We start from the raw sequence: 19732 nt of genomic DNA, 5'->3' as shown, positions 1-19732 counted from the left end.
GATCAAACTGATCTCATCAAAAATAGTTCTACTTCTTGGAGGCGAACTCTCTGTTGTGCTAATGTTGAGTTGTAACTAAGTTGCTGGTGATGCTCACCAGCAACTTGATTCAGAGATGCTCTTCTCCACAACTAGGTTTTAATGACTGGTTGTTTCGGTCTGGCCATTCTCCTCTGACCTCTGGTGTCAACACAGCAATTGTACCCACAGAATTCCTCTTTTTCAAACATTCTCTATAAACCCTGGAAATGGTTGTGTGTGACAATCCCAGCACATATACAGTATCTGCAATTTTCCAACCAGACCTTCACCTTTCTTCTCTATTCTGATGCTCGGTTTTAACTGCAGCTGATGGACAGGAGTACCAATCTTTCTGTAATCCACAATTTATGTTGACTCTTTTAACACCTTAAGATGTGTTTAATTAAAAATCTTTTTACTTAATGTGTGCCTTCATCATTTCTTTTAACATTTCTATTATTCTTGTAACACTTTTTTTAAATCTTTGAAATATGCTATAAGTTAAAAAATTTACTTACATTACATAGACATATTTCGTGTCATCTTCTAATTCTGACTTCTGGGCCTCATGTGAACGTTTACTAATCAGAAGTTTTTCCATAAGTCTTATCAGCCTCTCAGTTAGTTCCTGGTGCTCCCAAAACGTGCTAATCCTATTCTCCCAAGAGCATGCAGGTGGAAGGTCCATGGCAGTCATGGCCAATTAGTACTTGGACACAGATGATGCAGAGCAGAAATCCAAAGGCTCTTTCCAACACCAAACGTAGGGCCTTTTGAACCCAATATCTATCTTCTTGTCTTTCTTTAAAGTTGACCATGCTATTTATGTAATGGTTGACATTTTTCTAACTTTAAAAGCCTTTTAAAATTCTTAAAAAATAGGTTAGAATGAAAGAAGTTTCACTTATTCATTCACCTTTTCAGACATAAGCATTGAATTAAACATATAAAATCCTTCATCATCAAAAATGAACAGTTAAATACATTTTTATTGCCTCATTTCAAGTAGTTTTTAGTTAATGCTGTAAAGCTCATAGACTAACCATAGTTTTGGAGGTGAAAGACTCGGCTGTTGCCTATCCATAGCAAAGTTTATCAGTCAGGGTCAAGCAGGGATTTAGCCCTGGGCCTTTGGGAATGCACTTAACCAAGGTGGCAGCTGCGTCTCTGTTAACGGGCTCACAGTGTTGGTCAATATGGCTGCTTTCCACCCATCCAGCAGTCTGGACGCTCAGCCTCCTCGGTCCTTGTCCTGGAGACGCTCCTAAATCCCAACACCACAGGCTGGATTTCAAAATAGCGCCCCATGTCCAGAAGGGCACTTGATAACATCGAAACAGAGATGCACTTTGCTTCTTTTGGGGTATGCGAGGAGCTGCTGGAGAAGCCACGGTGAAGACGTAAAGAAGTGATGGTGACAAGACAGAGTTAGCAGGGTGTGTCTTAACTGATCAGCTGCAGGATGTTCACATTGAGGTTATTTTCACAGTATAACCGTTAAGTCAAATGAAAGGCATTTAAAGGCTAAATGCAGATTTTAGAGGCACATTTCAGACTCAGAGAGTTTGCTGAAGAGCTTTCAAACTAAATGGTAAATCCTCTTATTTGCTCTGGTCCTTACTGAACACTGAGCAGCATGGTAAGAATGGTTCATGACTCCAGCAAGTAACTTTACTGACCATTTTCATATCTACATTTAATGTTGAATGATGTGATATGACTCAAACCTTTTGTGAAAAAAGCTGGGAAAGAGCAATCAAGGCTCTTTCCCATCAGGAGATGGCAGGGTCTAAATCAAGTTAAACATGGCAATCTCCTTCCTGGTTAAAATATATGCACCCCCCCAGCAAGCCCTATGGAAAACCTTCTCTTATAGGCTCTTGTATTTTTAGAAAATGCAGTTATTGTTTTCCTTCCCTGTAGCTTGTGTAGCCCAGGATGTGTTCAAGGTCAGTATTCCTGTTTTGTCATCATTATTGTACAAGACCCACAATGCTCAGGCTTTGGTTGGTTTCCTGGTACTTGTTAGTCTTCTGTAGAAACAAACAGACCCGAGGCGGAATAAGGTGGTGTCAAAGTCAGCCTAATGTGGTTAAAAAATGTTTGAACTCAAACTTAGCTGCACATTATATAATAAAATTATTGAATGCTATTGAATTGATTGACTTATAAAGATGTTCATTGAATTTTAATGACTTTGTCCAGGATAAGTCAACGAAACCAAAGAATCATCTATAATGAATCTCTATGTGGCATTTGACTTCAGTGACCTTTCCCAATTTAAGTCAATAATCTTAAATAAAACACACAGTTGGTACCTTTTTTCATCCGATCTTTCATTGCAGTCTGTGTGCCTGTTCAATACATTTCTAAAACATTATTCTAAAGATAAACGGATAATGAAAAAACATTATTTCAATAGAGGCACAAAATGCTTATTTTTCAGTTTGCAACAAGCATTCATTTGCAAGAGGAGCTTCTGGTTTAAACAGATGGAAAAAAGACCTTTTTTTTGCTGAAGACATGGTCCTCACCTTGAAAAAGGGGAAATTGGTCAAAGTTGTGTTGGAGCTAAATACTGGAAAATTCAAGAAACTTTAAATTACTTGAAAAAGGTCAGTTTGGTCACCTTCAAGCATGAATGTAACCTGCAATGAAGTGGTTTTGATGAAGATAGGCAAAGTGTATTGAAGTGATAAAACAATAGAGCAAAAGTTGTAGAAAAACAACTTTAAAATTGATTTAGGCAAAGGCTCTTCATTCAGTCTTACTGAGCCTGAGTTAGAAGAATTGGTACACTGGAAAAACCATCTAGAAATAAGTAAAAATCACTGAGATTAAATCTACAACTTTTAGCGACATCTAGCGGTCAGACTGCAGACTGCAGCAACATGAACATCTCCCCCCCGCCGCTTCTCCCCCCCAACAGTACGGCGAGCGTTACGGGACAAAATGTCTTCCACGACGTCCGCATCACCTACCTTCTCAAGTGATGAGGTTTGTTTACATAGATAATTTTACAGATAGTATTTCATTAGTCTGTGTAGGGTATAGATTTCATGTAGACTTAAGATAATAAATATACCCGTTATTTTTTCTAGATCATTGTGACGTTTTAGCGATCTCACAATCGCTAGTTTGTTGGCTCTGCGCTGCCGTAGCGCAAAGATGTCTGCCTCCATGGCTGCGAGACCCGCTCCTATGTAATTATAAATAACGAATTCTAAGGCAACGCAAATATTAAGGTTAAGAGGCTGAGCTCGTAGATGATGATAAATAACATAGTTATGTAAAATATATTACATTTCTGACTGTATATCCCTGTAATTATTACACACTGTAGCTTTAAGTTTATATATCCTTAATTTGAGTAGATAAACGAGACAGCTTGCCAATGGAATGAAGATATTTACTCTTAAAGTAAGATAATTAGATAAACTGCACTTGAAATTAGACAATGCAATTGTGTTTTCTTATTTTAAGTGTAAATTGTCTTGTTCCATTGGCAAAGAGTCTCTTTTATCTCCTCAATTTAAAAACAATTGCACTTATTTTTAGAAAAAAAAATGACTTATCAAGATTTTTATTTTTGCCAGTGATAAACATTAAATATCAATTAGCAATGAGGCTTAATACATCCTGGACAAGGCAACAAAGAAACTAACAGCTCGAACAACCAGGCAATGTTACACTTATACCAAAATGGCAATTTAAAAAGTGTAATATATGTTTTTGGACAGAAGAAGGAACAGAACCATCGCAGAATTCAACAACTGGATCTTCCTCCTGCAAGTTACAGCTGCACAGAGAATTTATGTTAATAGCTTTCTGACGGGTCCCTGATAATGAGACTTACAGTAATGTTTCCCCAAAGAGGTTCAGTAAAATTGCGAGAGGATGGTCTTTATCTGTTGCTGCTCTGATCTTTGAAGTTAGACACTACAGGACACCTGCTGCTCTTCCTTCACTGTCCTCCTGCTGAGAGAAAGCCTATTTTTATAAGTCAGACCCATTGTGTTTTACCTAGGATGACTAGAGAATGTCGCAACCAAGTGGTACACAATCCTTAAACGTGAGATGGAGAAGAAAGGGGTGAGGGGCAGGACATGGACCCCCCGCCCATATTCATCCCTTAGGGAGCACATGCCATTAGAGGTAATTATCTGCCAGGGAAGACCAATAATGACACTCTCTAGTGCCCCCTGAACAGCATATGCTCATTTATACAGAGGAGCTAGAGTACTATTGAATGCAGGGGGGGCTGAGGGACATGATGCTAACAGCTGTGAGGAGACGTAGATTCTACCTTTGTTTAACCACAAATTCCAGTTCTCTAGGAGCTGCGAATTTCATACAACCTTAACCTTTGTGGTTAGATATACAAGAAATAGTTGAAATTTTTTTTTAAGAAACTGGAGATTTTTTTTTCTTACTGAGTCAGAGAATACAATTCACAAAAATAAGATTTTTTTCTAAACCATTTCTGAATTCACTGAAGATGGAGTCTGTCATGAATTTGCATGTCTCTACTCAAAGATACGTACAAACTTGAATATAGACTTACATACCTAAATGTGTGAAATTACATTTGTTTAGGAAAAAAGCTCACGAAGCCTTTAGATACCAGTTACTGTAACGATCTTGGTTCTGTTGTTTTTCTCTAAGTTTTCAGTTTCAAGTTTAGCCAGGTTTTTCATTGTTTTCTAGCTTTATTGGTGTCTGGATTCATTTAAGTTGCTCAGGTTTTTCTGTCTGTCCTCTGTTGCCCCCTTGTGTTCTTTTTCCTTGGCTTCCTCATCAGCTCTAGTCACACCTGCTCCTTATCAGCTCATTAGTCCTACCTTTGTTCAGTCAGCCATAAATACACTCCCTCTGCAGTCCCTCTTGGCTGGTTCCTCGTCTTACCTTTTCTCACCCTGGCTCCTTGATGGTTTTCCCCTGATGTCTCCATGGTTCTGGTTTGTTTTTGATCTTTATGTTGGTTTTTTTGGATTCTTGTTTTTGCTGCCTGATCTCCATTAAACCTCTTAAGAACTCACCCCTTCCTCTCAGCCTCAGCATTTGGGTCCTCATAAAAACCTCCAAACAAACCGTGACGGTTACATTAATTTTTACCCATGCTGTAGCTGTTTTGCTTTTTATCTGTACTGTTTTGTGTTCTTATTTATTTTCTGTACAGCACTTTGGTCAGCTGTGGTTGTTAAGTGCTAAACAAATAAAATTGGATTGGATACAACTTTTTTTTAATGTTTTACATTTGAAGATATAGACTAATAAAAAAAATGAACAAAAAAAGGGTAATAAAGTGTAAAAATGCCCTCATCTATGAATCTAAACCCTGAGTGGCAAACACTTCTACTGATTTTAGATCTATTTTCGTCTAAAATGAAATGGGAGCAGGTATATATTTAGAACCATGCCACTGATTACAAACTGACCTAGATGTTGGATGAGAATGAGCTGATTAGCTTTTATATGACTTAAAGACATTAGATAATAGATACAATGGTTATTGGATTTTCATTTGCAGGTTTACTGCAATTTATTTATTGGCATCAATGGTTACTGTAACAATTTCCTTCTCATTCTACATGATCATGTATTTTATTGTTTTTAACTACAGATTATGCTTTCTCCTGTGTAAAATGATCTTATTATAACTAGACTGGACAGCCATTTATTAATATATTACATGTTTTTTTTATTTCTTATTATAAATCACACAATTATATTCAGTAATTGTGTTATTTCAGTCTGAACCTGACACAGTTTGAATCCAGCAGCACTCTGATAATTATCAGAAGATAGGGATGAGTAGCTGGTTGAATAAATTAGTTCCTCAAGGTCAGAGCAGGGGACCTGAGGTGAATTACTGATCAGTGATATAGTAGGCATGCATTACTGCAACAGTAGAGGCTGTTTGGCTCCAAATCTGCTTTTGTTTTATCTAAATTGAAGAGTTTTTATTAAAAAGAAGTTTGTGGTTGGAGAATTCTATAAAAGGTAAACACAGAAGAAGTTAAAATGTATTTTAAAAGGGGTGCACTGGAATCCATGAGACTGAAATATCTTATTTTAAGCATTGAAGGTTTCAATCAACTGTCCAAAAAAGTATACAAATCCATATAACTAAACAATAGTTTTATTTCCAAGAAATTGAACAAGAAATTGTTTATAATTTTTCAGTTATGTTAGGCCAAAAATAAAAGGTAAATGAGAGATATAAAATCTACTCTATTAAATTGATTCTGTTACATATTTAATGTGAGATTTGTTGTAATGTGAGGCCAGATAGGCTTATGAGTCAAATGTTCCTATATGACATGCTACGGAGTCCCTCTGATGACATGGTCAAAAAAAATTTTTTATTGTGGCCACGAAGTAGTATTTCGTGCGCACGAAACACTACTTCGTGGCCACAATTAAAAAATTTTTTTGACCATGTCATCAGAGGGGCTCCGTAACATGCTGACACCTTAGGAGTAAAATTAAATTAAAACTGTATTTGGGACGCTTTGTTAGAAACATTTATAAGACTGCTAGATCCTACACTTTTACTTTTGCTTTACATGCTCACTGACAAATGGATACAGACAACAGTCTTCTTGCTGAGGAGCACTGCTTGGCAAAAACCATCTTCCAAGTGTGAAAGAAAAAAGGCTTTTGCTTCAATTCAATTCAACTCTGTTCATGTATAGCAGGCATCCCCAAAGTCTGTCCTCGAGGGCCGCTGTCCTGCAGGTTTTAGAGTTTTCCATGTTCCAGCACAACTGATTTATATTGATAGTTGATTAACAGGCTTTTGCTGAACTCTAATCATCAGAATCAGCTGTGCTAAAGCAGATAAACCTCTAAAACCTGCAGGACAGCAGCCCTCGAGGATCCACCTTGGGGATGCCTGATTTATAGCATCAATTCACAACACATGTCATCTCAAGGCATTTTAAAGAGACAACTCAAACCTCCAGCAGAACCAGGCTCAGTATGAGCCTTCTGCTGAGGCCGACTGTGGTTCAAGGAGACAGAGGCAGACATATTACAGGAACATAGAATCCATTCATAAATACTTTCTATGTAATAAGAGGTAAAGGTAAACTAGATCCATAGTTGGAGTTTATTATGACTACAAGAGCCTTGGATTTGAAAAGTGTTACTTTTCCATCTTCCTGGGACAGTTAGCTGTGCTGCAGTGATAACACCAGTTTATGTAATTACAGGGACTGGACAACCAAGGTGAATCTCACACTGGAGAAATTCACCCCTGCATTTAACCCATCCCCATGGGTTAAATGCAGGGGTCATTGTGCGGCGCCTGGGGAGCAGTGTGGGATTAAGTCTCTGTGGGAGTTGAACTCTGATCCTCTGGGACCCAAGCACAACGCTCTAACCGCTAGGCCACCACTCCCATAGGAATTCTTCACTATGAGGTCACCAGTCCATCGTAGAGCAACACAGAGACATACAACCATGCACACTCACACAATACCAATTAAACTAACAGTGATTTCTTGGATTGTGGGAAGAAGCATGAGTAGCCAGAGAAAACCCAAACGCAGAAAAACTCTGGCCCAGGATTTAAACCCAGGACCTTGTTGCTGCTAGGCAACAGTGCTTCAAACGGTGTCACTGTGCAGCCATTAAAAGCAATTAATAATCCCAATGGATTTATTTTATAGAGAAATAATTTATTCTGTCTATCCTTCTGTCTATCTGTCTATCCGTCTGTCTTTTTATAGCAGACTAGTAGTAAAGGTGTAAATTCCACACCATGTTTTTTCCCATTATCATGATCAAATTTGCAGCTGGATTACATGCATATCTGCCTGTATTAGTTTGACCCATTGTTTTATTCCATTCCATGTTTTTATGACGAGACTCGTACCACCCTTGTGGTAATACCATTTTAATCAGATACAATAAAACCTCATCTCAGTAACATGTTACCAAAATTATGGGATAAAGATATTGTGCAAAAAAACAAGAAAACAATTGAAAAGCAGAACCTAAAAGCAAGTTCACTTAATAACTTAATACTTAATCTAAGCTCTTTTTGATTCAACTGCAGCAGGGTCTTCTTAAAGGTATAGTGGAGGATTTTTTTTACATTTTTGAAAAGACTCGCCCTATCCAGTTTTTAAAAAAATGCGATTAAATGCATGAGCCCCTTTCTCCTCGTGCACGCTCTGTTTAAAAGTTGCTGTTAGCATCGCTCATACAAGCTTGAATTTCCAAAAGAAGATTTGCAATTTTTCAACTGTCAGACTCACCACCGGTAAGTGAAAATTGGGACAAGCACATAGGATGGCCTTACATAAACATATCACCAGAATGATTGACAATTAGGAGGACCACTTATTTTGTTGATCCACCCAGAAAAAGAACATCCTCCACTATACCTTTAAGTCCATAACAGCCATCAGATAACTTATTTACACTCTTTAGCTAAAGCTATAGCATACACTCAGGAAGGATATAAAGGATAGAAAAGATTTCCAGATGCAATTAAATCAACAATACAATTAATCTACAATTATTATTTTGGCTTATTTGTCTTGAAAATCATCTCCTATGAGCATAAGCTGACATTTTACTTAGGATTAAAAGTATTGCATCATTGCTTTAAATTTGGTGAGGATCTGTATTGAGGCATTTATTTTGGAGGATGATAATACTAAAATAAAACAAAACAAAGACCCTCAATGATGTGATTAGAGGTTGAGGTTATTCTTTCATACAGTCTATAATAATAATAACAGTCTATAATAATAATTAAGTCATAGTTAATAAAAAAATATTTTGAACCTGCTTTCAGTATAACAACTGGGAATATATTATGGATTTAATCATTATTCATAGGTCTGTTTTTCCAACATAAACCACCTTCAGTATCTGTAACACAGGTGCATTTAGAACAACAAACAAATAAAAAATGCTGTGTTGTTTTTTTGTCACCTAAACCTATTTTTTCTGTTGTCAGCATAAGACACTGATGCAATTACTTGGGTGAAATAGTGCTGCTGGAGAAGGATGTAAATAGATTTGAAGCAGGGTGCTCACGGCTAAATGTCCTACTATACTGGATTACATTTTCAAAGGGGCATGGCGGATGGCTCATTTGATGTAAGTTACAATGAAATAGTGCAACTGTCAAAAATAAACACTTTATATAATTAAGTCAAATATAGAGATACAGGACATTTTTTAGATACACAGGTTCGGATTAAACCTTTCCTACTCAACATCTGGCATAAAGTTCCAAATAATTTTTTTAATAGACAGGAGTTTGTTTTAGACCTAATGTATTTCCAAGTGAAAAATAAAAGATTTATGTAATTTTCTTTTAATTGATTAGAGTCATCTATGGCATTAGATTAGTATTATAGCCAACTAGCCAACTTTATTCATAATGCATATATATATATATATATATATATATATATATATATATATATATATATATATATATATATATATACTGTACGAAATTACGTTTTGTATACACTCCATGCATACAAAATGACAATAAGAGTTGTCTAGTCACATACTTTCTTCCTTTGGCACCTTCTTCTTTTCCTTTGATTATTTGAGATGATGTAACGAGTAGATTTCACTACTGTAAGATCAATAAAACAATAAAAATTTTAAACAAAGTAAATTAATAACAATATAGCATAACATTTTGGAACAAGAACCACAAATCTAAGTTGCTCTTGCTCTACTGAATAAAATATAAACACTTAATGCGGTTTGGGTTATTTATTCATAAAGATAAGGCTAATCAAGCCAGTGTCTCAATGTAAACAGCTTTCTCATGAAAGGGATTAGCCTTTGCATTTGGAATATTTTGTAAGCTTATACTGCCCTCTAAAGGTCAAACTCAGAATTACGAGCTAAGGAGGATTATTTTGCACCTTTTTCTCAATGACAGACTAAATCAGGGAAGAGAGATCTGTCTGGAGCCACACAATTTAAGTCTTATATAAGCCTCCTAAGGGTTCTAAGTGTATATTAGCACCTTACCAAAATGACTAAGCAGACAATTACATAATAAACATGCATTATTATATGTTTATTTTCCCTGCAGCACATCCTGGAGAAAATGACAAACCTAATATGACTAATTTGCTGTACGATATTTGGTGCTTTAAGTTAAACAGTATTATGCTTTTCTTGCATCAATGGAAATATAGAAATACAACAAAGAAATCTGATTTTTGGTGTTATTTTGAGGATTAAAAAAAATAATAATAATGGAATGTAAATAATAGAACTCCTCTAATAGCAAACCTCCATATGGAAATAAAATGCAGTCTTCTTCAAACTACAATAATAATACAATCCTCTTTTTCCCCGTTTTTGGGAAAAAGGTATAATAAATGCTTCAGCAGCCTTTTGATAAGGTAAGTAGGATAGATAAACAAAAATAAACCAGTATAGTTTAATTACAGTGCACCCACTGGTTTGTTTACAACAGCTACCTGCCTGGCACTGTGTCAAACTGAAACGTGTCAAAGGCTATGAGGCGATTCTTTGATACAAATGTTTAATTTTATTGTTCAAATTTATTTATATATCAAGACACATCTACCTTAACAGCACATCTTTAATTTTTGTTAGCATGTTTAATATCTCCAAAGGAAATAGACTAAAAACAGAGGAAGAAATATGTACATTTGACACCACCTTCAAATGCAGGACATGCGTTCTGCTGAGATTGCAATTGATTTTGTTTTAAGACTAATGTAGGATTCTTTGGGTCCCAAGATTTTATGTAAAATTAGAAACATTAACAACACCTGGACTTCAGTGTAGGTTTTCACTTATAAACATGAATTTGGTATAATATAAAGGTTTATATAATAGTTCTACATAACGCAACGCAAAAATTCACCTAGGGACTTTTAAGTGTTTTTTTTTTTTCTTCATCCTGTACGCAGCTCTCAGGTATGTCTATAAGCTGGTCAGGCCACTTTCTCTAAATTATGGATTTGTGAAGAGCATTTTCGATCCAGCTTCAGTAGGTTAGGAACAAATCAATGGGATTTCAAGGTCACAGAAAAGATTTGTTCTGATATAACAAAAAAACCCAAACTTTAACACTTCTTCTGCCCTTAACGGAAACATTAAACCGTAAAACAGAACGAGGTATGCAGGTTTTATATTGACAAGAAGTCCCAACTGTATCTAGAATGCAAACAAATTATCTGTACAGCATATCAATTTGTAAGTCTGATTAAGTAGCACAACTTGACCATTTACTGTTTTAAAGTTTTGATAATACTAAAGAGGTGTAAAAGGCTGAAGATTTGGGGAAGTTAAACTATCTTCAAAAAGATTATGATTGGATTCTGTTATATTTAGGACCCTGCTGTGTATTTTCCGAAATAAGGAGGAATTATAGTATAATTATTACGATTTTATTTAAACATTACATCTTATGGAAAAAAAAATCAATGTAAAAAAAAAACTATTTGGTAAAGCAAAGATTGTTTTCATCATTCTACAACAGGAGTGCCTCTGCTTCTTTTAGGGCTCTCTCAAATTCAGCAGCCTCCTCAGAGAAGTTCTCCCTCTCTCGCTTGATAAGTTCACGCTCTTTCATGATCTTCTCCGTTGTTTCTTGAATTTCCTAAAAAATATGACAAAGAGTCAGACATACAAAGCAGAAAAGCTGCAACAGGACCATAAAAGTGAGAGGAAAATGACTCGCCTGTAGCTGAGTGAGCTGTTCCGATGCAACGTCCCCAAAGGCCTTAAGTTCCCTCAGGAGGTTGGTTGAAAGACTCTGAAATATGCAGTAATGCACCAAATTAGTAAGAGCATGTTTCTACTTTCCATTGTGATCAGGTTGTTGGAGTCTTGAGCTCATGTTTGTGAGTTTTTTTATAGCAACATTATCAAGTGCAAGCGGAATGCAACACATACCATAACCTCTTTTCTTTCAGTATCTTTCTGCCTTGCTGCATCTTCGACCCTTTCCCCTAAAACTAAAGGATTAAATCGGTGGTTAATGGAACAGGTAACATCACAATAAGTAAGATATGGTTTAAACAGTTAGTCCACTTTTTCACCTGGGTCTATTTTGGCAGAAACTAAGAGAGAGTGACAGTCCTGTAGGTTTTTCTGAAACTCTGCATTCTCCTTTTGAAGCTCGCCGAGTTGTAGCTCCAACTCAGCAACCCTTTGCTTTGATATAAAAATATATATATCAGACATTTATTAGAAACGAGTGAATGAATAGTTCATTTTCTTTTGACACTAGTTCTTTTACCTCCTTCTCTGACAAGTGTTTCTGCAGGTCTTCATTTGTAGCCACCAAGTTTAGATTTTGCTCCTTCAGCTCTATTTGTTGCCCGTTTCTGGTTGAAATCCTACATATGAATGGGGAAAAAAGCATCAGACACAGAACCAAAACGGGCCAGAGCCTGCAGAACCACAATGTTACATTAATATAATGTATGACTTACCCTTTGTGAGCCTTAGAAGCAACATGTTTCCTAAAAGACAACAGATTTCAATAACTCTGATGCATAAATGAAACTTAGTTTGGAAACTTGAAAATTTGGAACCTAGAGCAAAAACAATCAATCCATCCATCCATACACTCACACACATATATATATTTATTTATTTATTTTTACCTTGGAACATTTTCCTTTGAATTTCTGAGATTCATTTCTGTTTTTTGAGCAGTTTTAGCCTCTGCTGGTAAATTTAAACCTGGAAATATAGACATGAATAACAGTTTGTTAAAAAAAAAAAAAAATCTAATTTAAATTATTTACATTATCGGAATACCATTAAAAAAAGTAAATAAAAAGTTTACCTCTTGGAATTTTTGAGGACATCCCCACACAGTTCCAAAAAACAAAACCTGTATGGAGAGAGAAATTGACTATTTACTGTAGATATGGCTTAAAAAAAAACAAAAAAAAAAAACAACAAAGACAAAAAAAACTATATTTGCCATTATCCTATTTAGGACAAAAAAAACGTAATAATAATTTGAGATTTTTATTCATATTTTTAATTCTAAGTCCTTAACTTCACCTAAAGATGAGCAAATCCTATATTACTATCTGGATCTTTCCTGCTATAATATACATTTTAAAATATATTGATCGTATTAAAAAAATACAGCCTCTTTGAACCCTTAAAGTTTTTGTCCTGTTACCATGATTTGCTGCTTCTTTAGTTTCCATTTCTGACTGTATGATACTTTCAAGTTGCTTTTTGGAATGAACATACAGGTACATCCATTCACACATAATATAATTACTTGTAGAAAGGAATATATAACAAACTCTTAAATAAATACAGCATTAATGATGATAACATTAAAGCAAAAAAAGCTCCGGTATTGGAAAAGTATGCAAATGTTATGTAGCTCAAAAATTAGCACGAGATCGAGGTGACTGAGAAACTGTAGTGGAGTTTAAAAAAATAAAAATAAAAATGTCATTAACTTCAAAGCCAAACAAGAGGGATGCAGTATGGGAGCCCCTTGGATTCAAACTGCTGATAACCAATTAACCTATGCAAGCAGGTATTTTGCATTAGTTATTAAAAAAATAGCACTAGCAACTAAACATACCAGGACACCAAATATGCATCTGCACCTGAGACATCGACAGATGCAGTTTTTCCAGCAGGGAAAACAAAACTTGAAGTTAATCTCTGTTTTGTCCTCCAAACAGTCCACCATCGATGAAAGTTTTAATTTATCCACAAGCAAAATACAAAGACACTCAAAGACAGGGAAGTTCTCTTAATATCTATAGAGATGCTGCCCACTAATATAGTTAAATAGCCTGAATTTCACATTTTGACTCTCTACCTAGTAAGAATGGACGGATACAAAAATACCTTGCATATGTTAAGGCTATCCAAACAACAATATTATTGTTTATTGCAATCGTTTTTGGGACAATTTATTGTTTGGCAAACTTAATTATTGTGACATGCCTAAGTGGCGTGCATATAATTTTGTGGGCTTTGGGGATGATAATCAAGTACTTTATGGATACAGGCGTCTTACCATTTGACTCTTTCCTCACCAAATGTTATTTTATGGCTGCAACTAACAATTATTTTGCTAATTGATTATTCAGTCGATCATTTTTTAAATTAAGCGATCAATAACTGGATAGGTTCCTTAAAGAAGATATTTTCTAAATTAAACCAGATGAAACACAAACTTTTTCACTTGAAGGGGTTCTGGATAGAACCTATAGACAAATGATTAAAAAAAAAATTCTGAAATGCAAAAGGTTTATAAACATTTCTTTTATAATATTATTGATATTATTACTGCTCTAAGTGGGTTCCTCTGTCAGCTAAAGGCATGTTTGAGAGTCTCTATACTCCAGCTAACAATTATTTGATTACTAAATTAGTTGAAGATTATTTCAATAATCAATTAATCATGATTTATCGGATTAATTGTTTCAGCCCTATGCTATTTAAATGTGTTTATGATTATTTCAGTCTTGTAATCATTTTTGTTGACTTCATAATAATCGCGAGAAATATCACAATACTTTAGTCACTTTCTTAAAGCTGACAACCCAGGAGATGGATGCCATTTTTATAAGGAAAAAAGGACAAGTAAATAATAAAAAAGGTCCAATTTGTTGTGAACATTTGGAGCAGGTGGGTGGATGGACCCAACCTGATAAGGATGAAATTAAGACTACTACTATTAATGATCAACAATCAGCAGTGTAGGGTTGTCAAAAGTATCGATACGCAAAAAAGTATTGATAATAAAATGTTGTACCTGGATATGATTCATTCTCTAAAGTATCGATACAGTGATAACCCCAGTGGCACGTAAAGTCATTCATCTAGTGTGCAGAATAGAGGAAAATGCACTTTCTGAACACTGTGTGATTGAATATTTTTGTGCACTTTTCAGTTTCAGAATTTTTTGTAACAGGTGCAGCTGCTGAGAAATAATTTTGTTTTTTAACTGGTTTGGCTAGTGTCATTGGAATGTGTGCAAAGCATAGCAAAGGAAGGAAAACTTTAAATTCATTTTGTTATTTTTTTTTTATCAAGCTTGCTTAATTTTGTGCACAGCATACAACCTCAAACTATTGTTCTTATTGTTTATTGTATTTATTTGTATTTTATTTATTAATGAAATTATTTCTGTAAAAATGTTGTGGTCTTTTTTATCCTTATGGTATCGAAAATGGTATCGAGTTGATATTTTTAGTATCATGACAACCCTACAGCAGTGTTTTTAGATTATGCATGCATCGTTTTAAATAATCTATCGTTGTAAATTCGAAATATTTCTTCATATTCTGTTAAGATAGCATTCTAAATAAATTTATATATTATTATACATTTAATTTTTATTAAAACAAAAAAAGGAATTGAGTGAACAAAAGCGTGAAGAAAGACAGTGGTTCAAAAAAGATGTTATTTCATTACCATTATCTACCCTCCGACACTTCGGCTCAGACTATAAATAATTTATCATTTTCAATCTGCATATTTTTATCCGTTCACGATCAACTTTAACTCGCTTAAACCGTAAAAACTGCCAGACTTTAGTGTAACATTTGCTGTATTTATTCAACTTTCAGCGAACTTATGTTATGGAAGGTACAGCCTTACCCTACAATGTTATCAGAGCACACAAACACTTTCAATAATATACAAATGTTATAGTATAAAATGTTACCTGTAAGGAAAATCAGAGAACGAGTTTCATCAACAGTCCCGAATTTCAAAATAAGTTCCGCCCTTTTTCTTCTTCTTCTTATTTTTTATGGTGGTTGGCAAGCTTCCGCCCCATTTTAAACTCTTCCGGTCTGTTAACAGTTTCCGATGTAAACAAAACTCTCAATCTATTTTTTTTTTTTTTTTACTGTTGGTTGGTGTATGTTTGTGGATACGTTATTATTATTATTATTTTTTTTTTAGATAAACTTTGTAGGTTAAGAAACTGGATAAACGCGCCTCAGCCGTTGCGCATGCGCGAAGGCGGCTAAATTCAAAAAAAGACGTTAGCGTTCGGTCTGAGACTGGCGCAATGCCCTAAAACAAATGTCTTATAAAACTTGTTTTTGATTGCTAACGAAAAGCAACAGAGATATATCTTGTGTAGATCGAAGAAACTGGTTTAAGACACATAAGGTACGTGACTTAAAACATGTTTGATAGGGGATTTATCGATAACTTGGCTAGCAATAAGGCTAGTAACATCAAATCTGTCTCAGTATTGGTAGCAGGATGATGCTTTCTTTTATTGTACATCTGACATTGTTTTTGCGTTGTTTTATATTTAATGACCCCAGTTTGCTAAAAGGCTACTGCGATGCTTTTTGTGAATACTGATTACTTTGAAATATGAAGCTGATATTTGGTTGGTAAATAAACTGTAGTGCTTATTTGTGTTTTTTATGGAATCACTATAAATGGTGTTCAGGAACGGTGTAAATATTTTGTGTAAACGGTTTGTGTATTTTTTAAATATAGTTTTTCTTGACAAGGACCTTTGTTATACAGCAATATTTTCTTTCTTTTCTCATTGTACTTGTCAAGTGCAGAATAATACAATCTGTGACAGTTAGTATTGCACTTTTATAACTTGTCAGTCTGGATTCTTTAAGTGATGTGAAATCCAGTAATTTAGAAAGTGGAGAAACTGCTGCTGTCTTCCATATTATGCTTTTTATGAATAAAATAAATGAATGTCTAGTTCTCCAGGTTGACAGACATATACTGCTGTAACACACTGGGGATGCCCTAGAAATTGGATTATCAGTCCACTAACATTTGGAGGATTCTGGAAATCCTCCAGATGTTATGATCTATGATCTGATTATGGTTCACTGTTTTCTTACAGGTGAAGATGGAACCTTTGGATCCAGGAAGGAATGTGTGAGTAAAATATGTGATAGGGATGATTGGTAAATGGTATGGGATTCACCTTCAAATTGGTGGGGAAAGCGTTAAGATATTTTATATTTTGTATTAATTGACCAGTAAAGCTATAATATAGTGTTTTTAAACCAGTAGAATAATGTCATTTTGTGTATTAGCTGATTAAGATAACTTTGAGATGCGGCTTGTAGTATTTATGGGCAATGGACACATCGGTATAACAGAGGAAGGAAAGGGTTTATTGAAACTATGATCTTGTACCTGGAGTCCAATAGGAGAAAGAATAAAGGTAATGCATTCTTTTGTATTAGTTCAACTTTAGCGTCATCTGGGGAGATAATGCTCTGTTAAACTCCTTGCTGTAAGTAAGATCTATTATTGCAACAAGGCAGTTGTCAGTCGTTTCGCTTTTTATAAAGGTGAAAATTAGAAGCTTTACAGCGAAGCATTAATCAAAAGGATTTAAAATTAGATAATTTTTTATCTGTTACTATAGGGTTTCAATTGAAAAAATGTTGCCATGATGTAACTGCAGATTGTTTTCCATATGTTGTATTTACTGTATGCAGCAATTGAAAGATAGCCCTGCATTGAAGTGCATGTTGCTCTACATCATACTGTACTGTTCCAGTGAGCAAGTGCAGGGAAAAATTACGAAAAATGTTTTTTTTTTTACCATCATTTTGACTACCTTTGCTGCATTAATGAATATTTACCCAAGTAATAAAAAAATGGGCCTAATTATTGTTTGTATTTTGTGGTACAGTGGAGGCAGCGGATCCTCCAGGCGACGCATTTCTTCTGTAAGTGTTTAAAATGGTTAACAGAAAGTATGCATATTTCTTGGATCATAGTTTTTAATATGTGAAAGTTTAAAGCATCTTATCAACAACATAGAAATGGATTATGATTGTGTATTTGTATTTTCTTTCTCATGTATCTGTCTACCTTACATTACTCAATCTGTCCATCTATTAATCCAGTAACTTTTTCGCCACATCAACCATTTCACCTTTTATTAATCATGAATCCATTCTTCCCTGTTTTATCATTCTTATTTTAATCTTCCATGTCAAACTCTCCTCCAATTACGATGTGAACATTTTTTAGAACAGAACATCAATTACTTACATTAAAAATTTCAGATTTTAAAAGCACCACGGAAATCATCAGTGTTCCAGGACTTGGAGCAACAGGAAAATAAGGTAAATGGACTGACCAGCAAATGTTTCATCTGCATTTTTTTTCTTTTTTTTTTCAAAGCGGTAAAATAATTATAAAAATGTTCATAGTAGAGTTTTGATTTATTTAATTACTTAATATTAAGGCGTTGCTCTTTTTTTTTTTTTCTCTCTCCCCATTAAGGTGGAAAGCGCAAAACCGGTGGAAAAGAGGATTTCAAGAAGAGTCAGTTTTGCTCCAGCTGATGATGTTCTTTTGTTTTCTGAGTGAGTCTAAACTCCCACTTTATTTTATGTAGAATTCATAATTCTTACCTTATATGCTCTTTTAATTAATTAATTAACTTTTTTAATAGAGATGCCAAGAATGTTTCGAAAGCGGACTCCCCTCTACTATTGGGAGCAGGTATGTAGTACCGTATACATTATTAGATTTTTTTCATTTTAACAATGCTAAGAATATTTTCTATATTATTTTACAGCCACTACAAAAACACATGACAGGTAAGTGGTTCAGTTTCATGAAGTTCAGTTTATTTACTACCATTCTGTGTAAGCTTCACCATTAGTTTTGTTGTCTTTATTAAGGGCTCAGGTGATGGCAGCTAAAGAAATAAGCCCACAGATAATAGGTAGGAAGATTGCTATATTTGTTTTTTTCTCAGTTTTTTTTTTTTTCTCACTAATTCCACTCTCTGATTATAGGTATAGAAAGCCTGCTGAATGCTCCACTACATGCTTCCCAGCAAAGATTAATGGTAGGTGTAGAGTTTGAATGCTGCTTATTTTGCCACTTTAGTAGTTGGTATATCTTTGAACCTGTTTTAGAAAGCTTTAAGAACATTCCAAAAAATTAATAATCTAAAGGTTTTTCTGTAATCCATTCTCAATTCACTATAAGAAAATAGGACCCCAATAAAAGTCATTAAATGGTAACTTCTAACAGCTATAGTTTCAGTTAGATTAAGGGTTTTATTTTCTTATTTGTTTTAAAGAGTTTACTAGTCTAAACATGAGTTGATACAGTTATCTGCCTGATTTGACTTTTTTCTTTAATCACCACTTTTCTTAAAGACACTCAAGTATCTGACAAAATAGATGAATATAATGATGAATTTTCTGGAAACAAGATCTATGAAGTCTATGAATATGAAATAAACAAGGGTTTGGTACGGTGGAATCCGCTTATAAAGATCACATTGGTCCAGAGCCAATTTGATCACTAAGCAGTTGATTACTATATCCAAATTTACCGTTATCTCACTTATTTTTTATGCAGAATATAATTTAAATGCCATTTGTGTGGTTTTTTTCAATGAGAAAGATGAAATGAAACGGATAGCTTCCGCATTTACTGAATTTTATTACAGTACCATGCAAGTTTAATTACAGTATACTGCGCTGTGCTCAGACATAACTCTAGTAGTTCTGCCGGTGCATTTTTTTTTAGCAAGTCTGAAGTTTGAAACAAATAGTTTCATAGAACAACAATGTAGAAGATAACTGCATAGGCTACAGAAAATTAAAGGTAGCCACATCTGTTTTGTGTTGCGGATCTGCTGCTCCGCCTTAAGAAATCACTTAACATATTTATTCATGGTTCCCTGGATCAGAGTGTTGTCCAACACCAA

General features: G+C 34.7%; 2 protein-coding genes across 2 annotated transcripts in view; one reads left to right on the top strand and one right to left on the bottom strand.

Annotated features, from left to right (window-relative positions):
* Window positions 1-11433: 11433 nt before the first annotated feature.
* On the bottom strand, window positions 11434-15794 carry LOC107094547 (interaptin-like). The gene is made up of 9 exons (XM_015390232.1): window positions 15716-15794; window positions 12848-12895; window positions 12663-12741; window positions 12489-12518; window positions 12293-12392; window positions 12093-12207; window positions 11947-12008; window positions 11732-11806; window positions 11434-11650 (listed from the first exon to the last, which is right to left on the bottom strand). The coding sequence occupies exons 2-9, from the start codon at window positions 12867-12869 to the stop codon at window positions 11522-11524; spliced, it is 612 nt and encodes a 203-aa protein (XP_015245718.1). The 5' UTR covers window positions 12870-12895; window positions 15716-15794; the 3' UTR covers window positions 11434-11521.
* Window positions 15795-16028: 234 nt separating this feature from the next.
* The window catches only part of casc5 (cancer susceptibility candidate 5), a 23141-nt gene continuing 19437 nt past the window's right edge, over window positions 16029-19732 (top strand). The window contains exons 1-9 of the mRNA XM_015390225.1: window positions 16029-16170; window positions 16883-16917; window positions 17687-17723; window positions 18066-18125; window positions 18286-18368; window positions 18458-18507; window positions 18584-18605; window positions 18690-18733; window positions 18807-18859. Coding sequence (XP_015245711.1) covers window positions 16889-16917; window positions 17687-17723; window positions 18066-18125; window positions 18286-18368; window positions 18458-18507; window positions 18584-18605; window positions 18690-18733; window positions 18807-18859 — 378 coding nt within the window. The 5' untranslated portion in view covers window positions 16029-16170; window positions 16883-16888. The remainder of the gene's footprint in view (window positions 16171-16882; window positions 16918-17686; window positions 17724-18065; window positions 18126-18285; window positions 18369-18457; window positions 18508-18583; window positions 18606-18689; window positions 18734-18806; window positions 18860-19732) is intronic.

Source organism: Cyprinodon variegatus, unplaced genomic scaffold (genome assembly GCF_000732505.1).
Source record: "Cyprinodon variegatus isolate N-32 unplaced genomic scaffold, C_variegatus-1.0 Scaffold489, whole genome shotgun sequence".
NCBI lineage: Eukaryota > Metazoa > Chordata > Actinopteri > Cyprinodontiformes > Cyprinodontidae > Cyprinodon > Cyprinodon variegatus.
Note: the sequence above shows the minus strand (reverse complement) of the source record. Positions and strands in the feature narration are given on the sequence as shown.

Coding starts and splice junctions, on each gene's coding strand:
- LOC107094547 (XM_015390232.1), bottom strand. CDS start 12,869: ATGTCCTCAAAAATTCCAAGAG. Junction 12,208..12,292: donor AACACTTGTCAGAGAAGGAG/GTAAAAGAACTA, acceptor TTTATATCAAAG/CAAAGGGTTGCTGAGTTGGA. Junction 12,009..12,092: donor TTCTGCCAAAATAGACCCAG/GTGAAAAAGTGG, acceptor TTAATCCTTTAG/TTTTAGGGGAAAGGGTCGAA.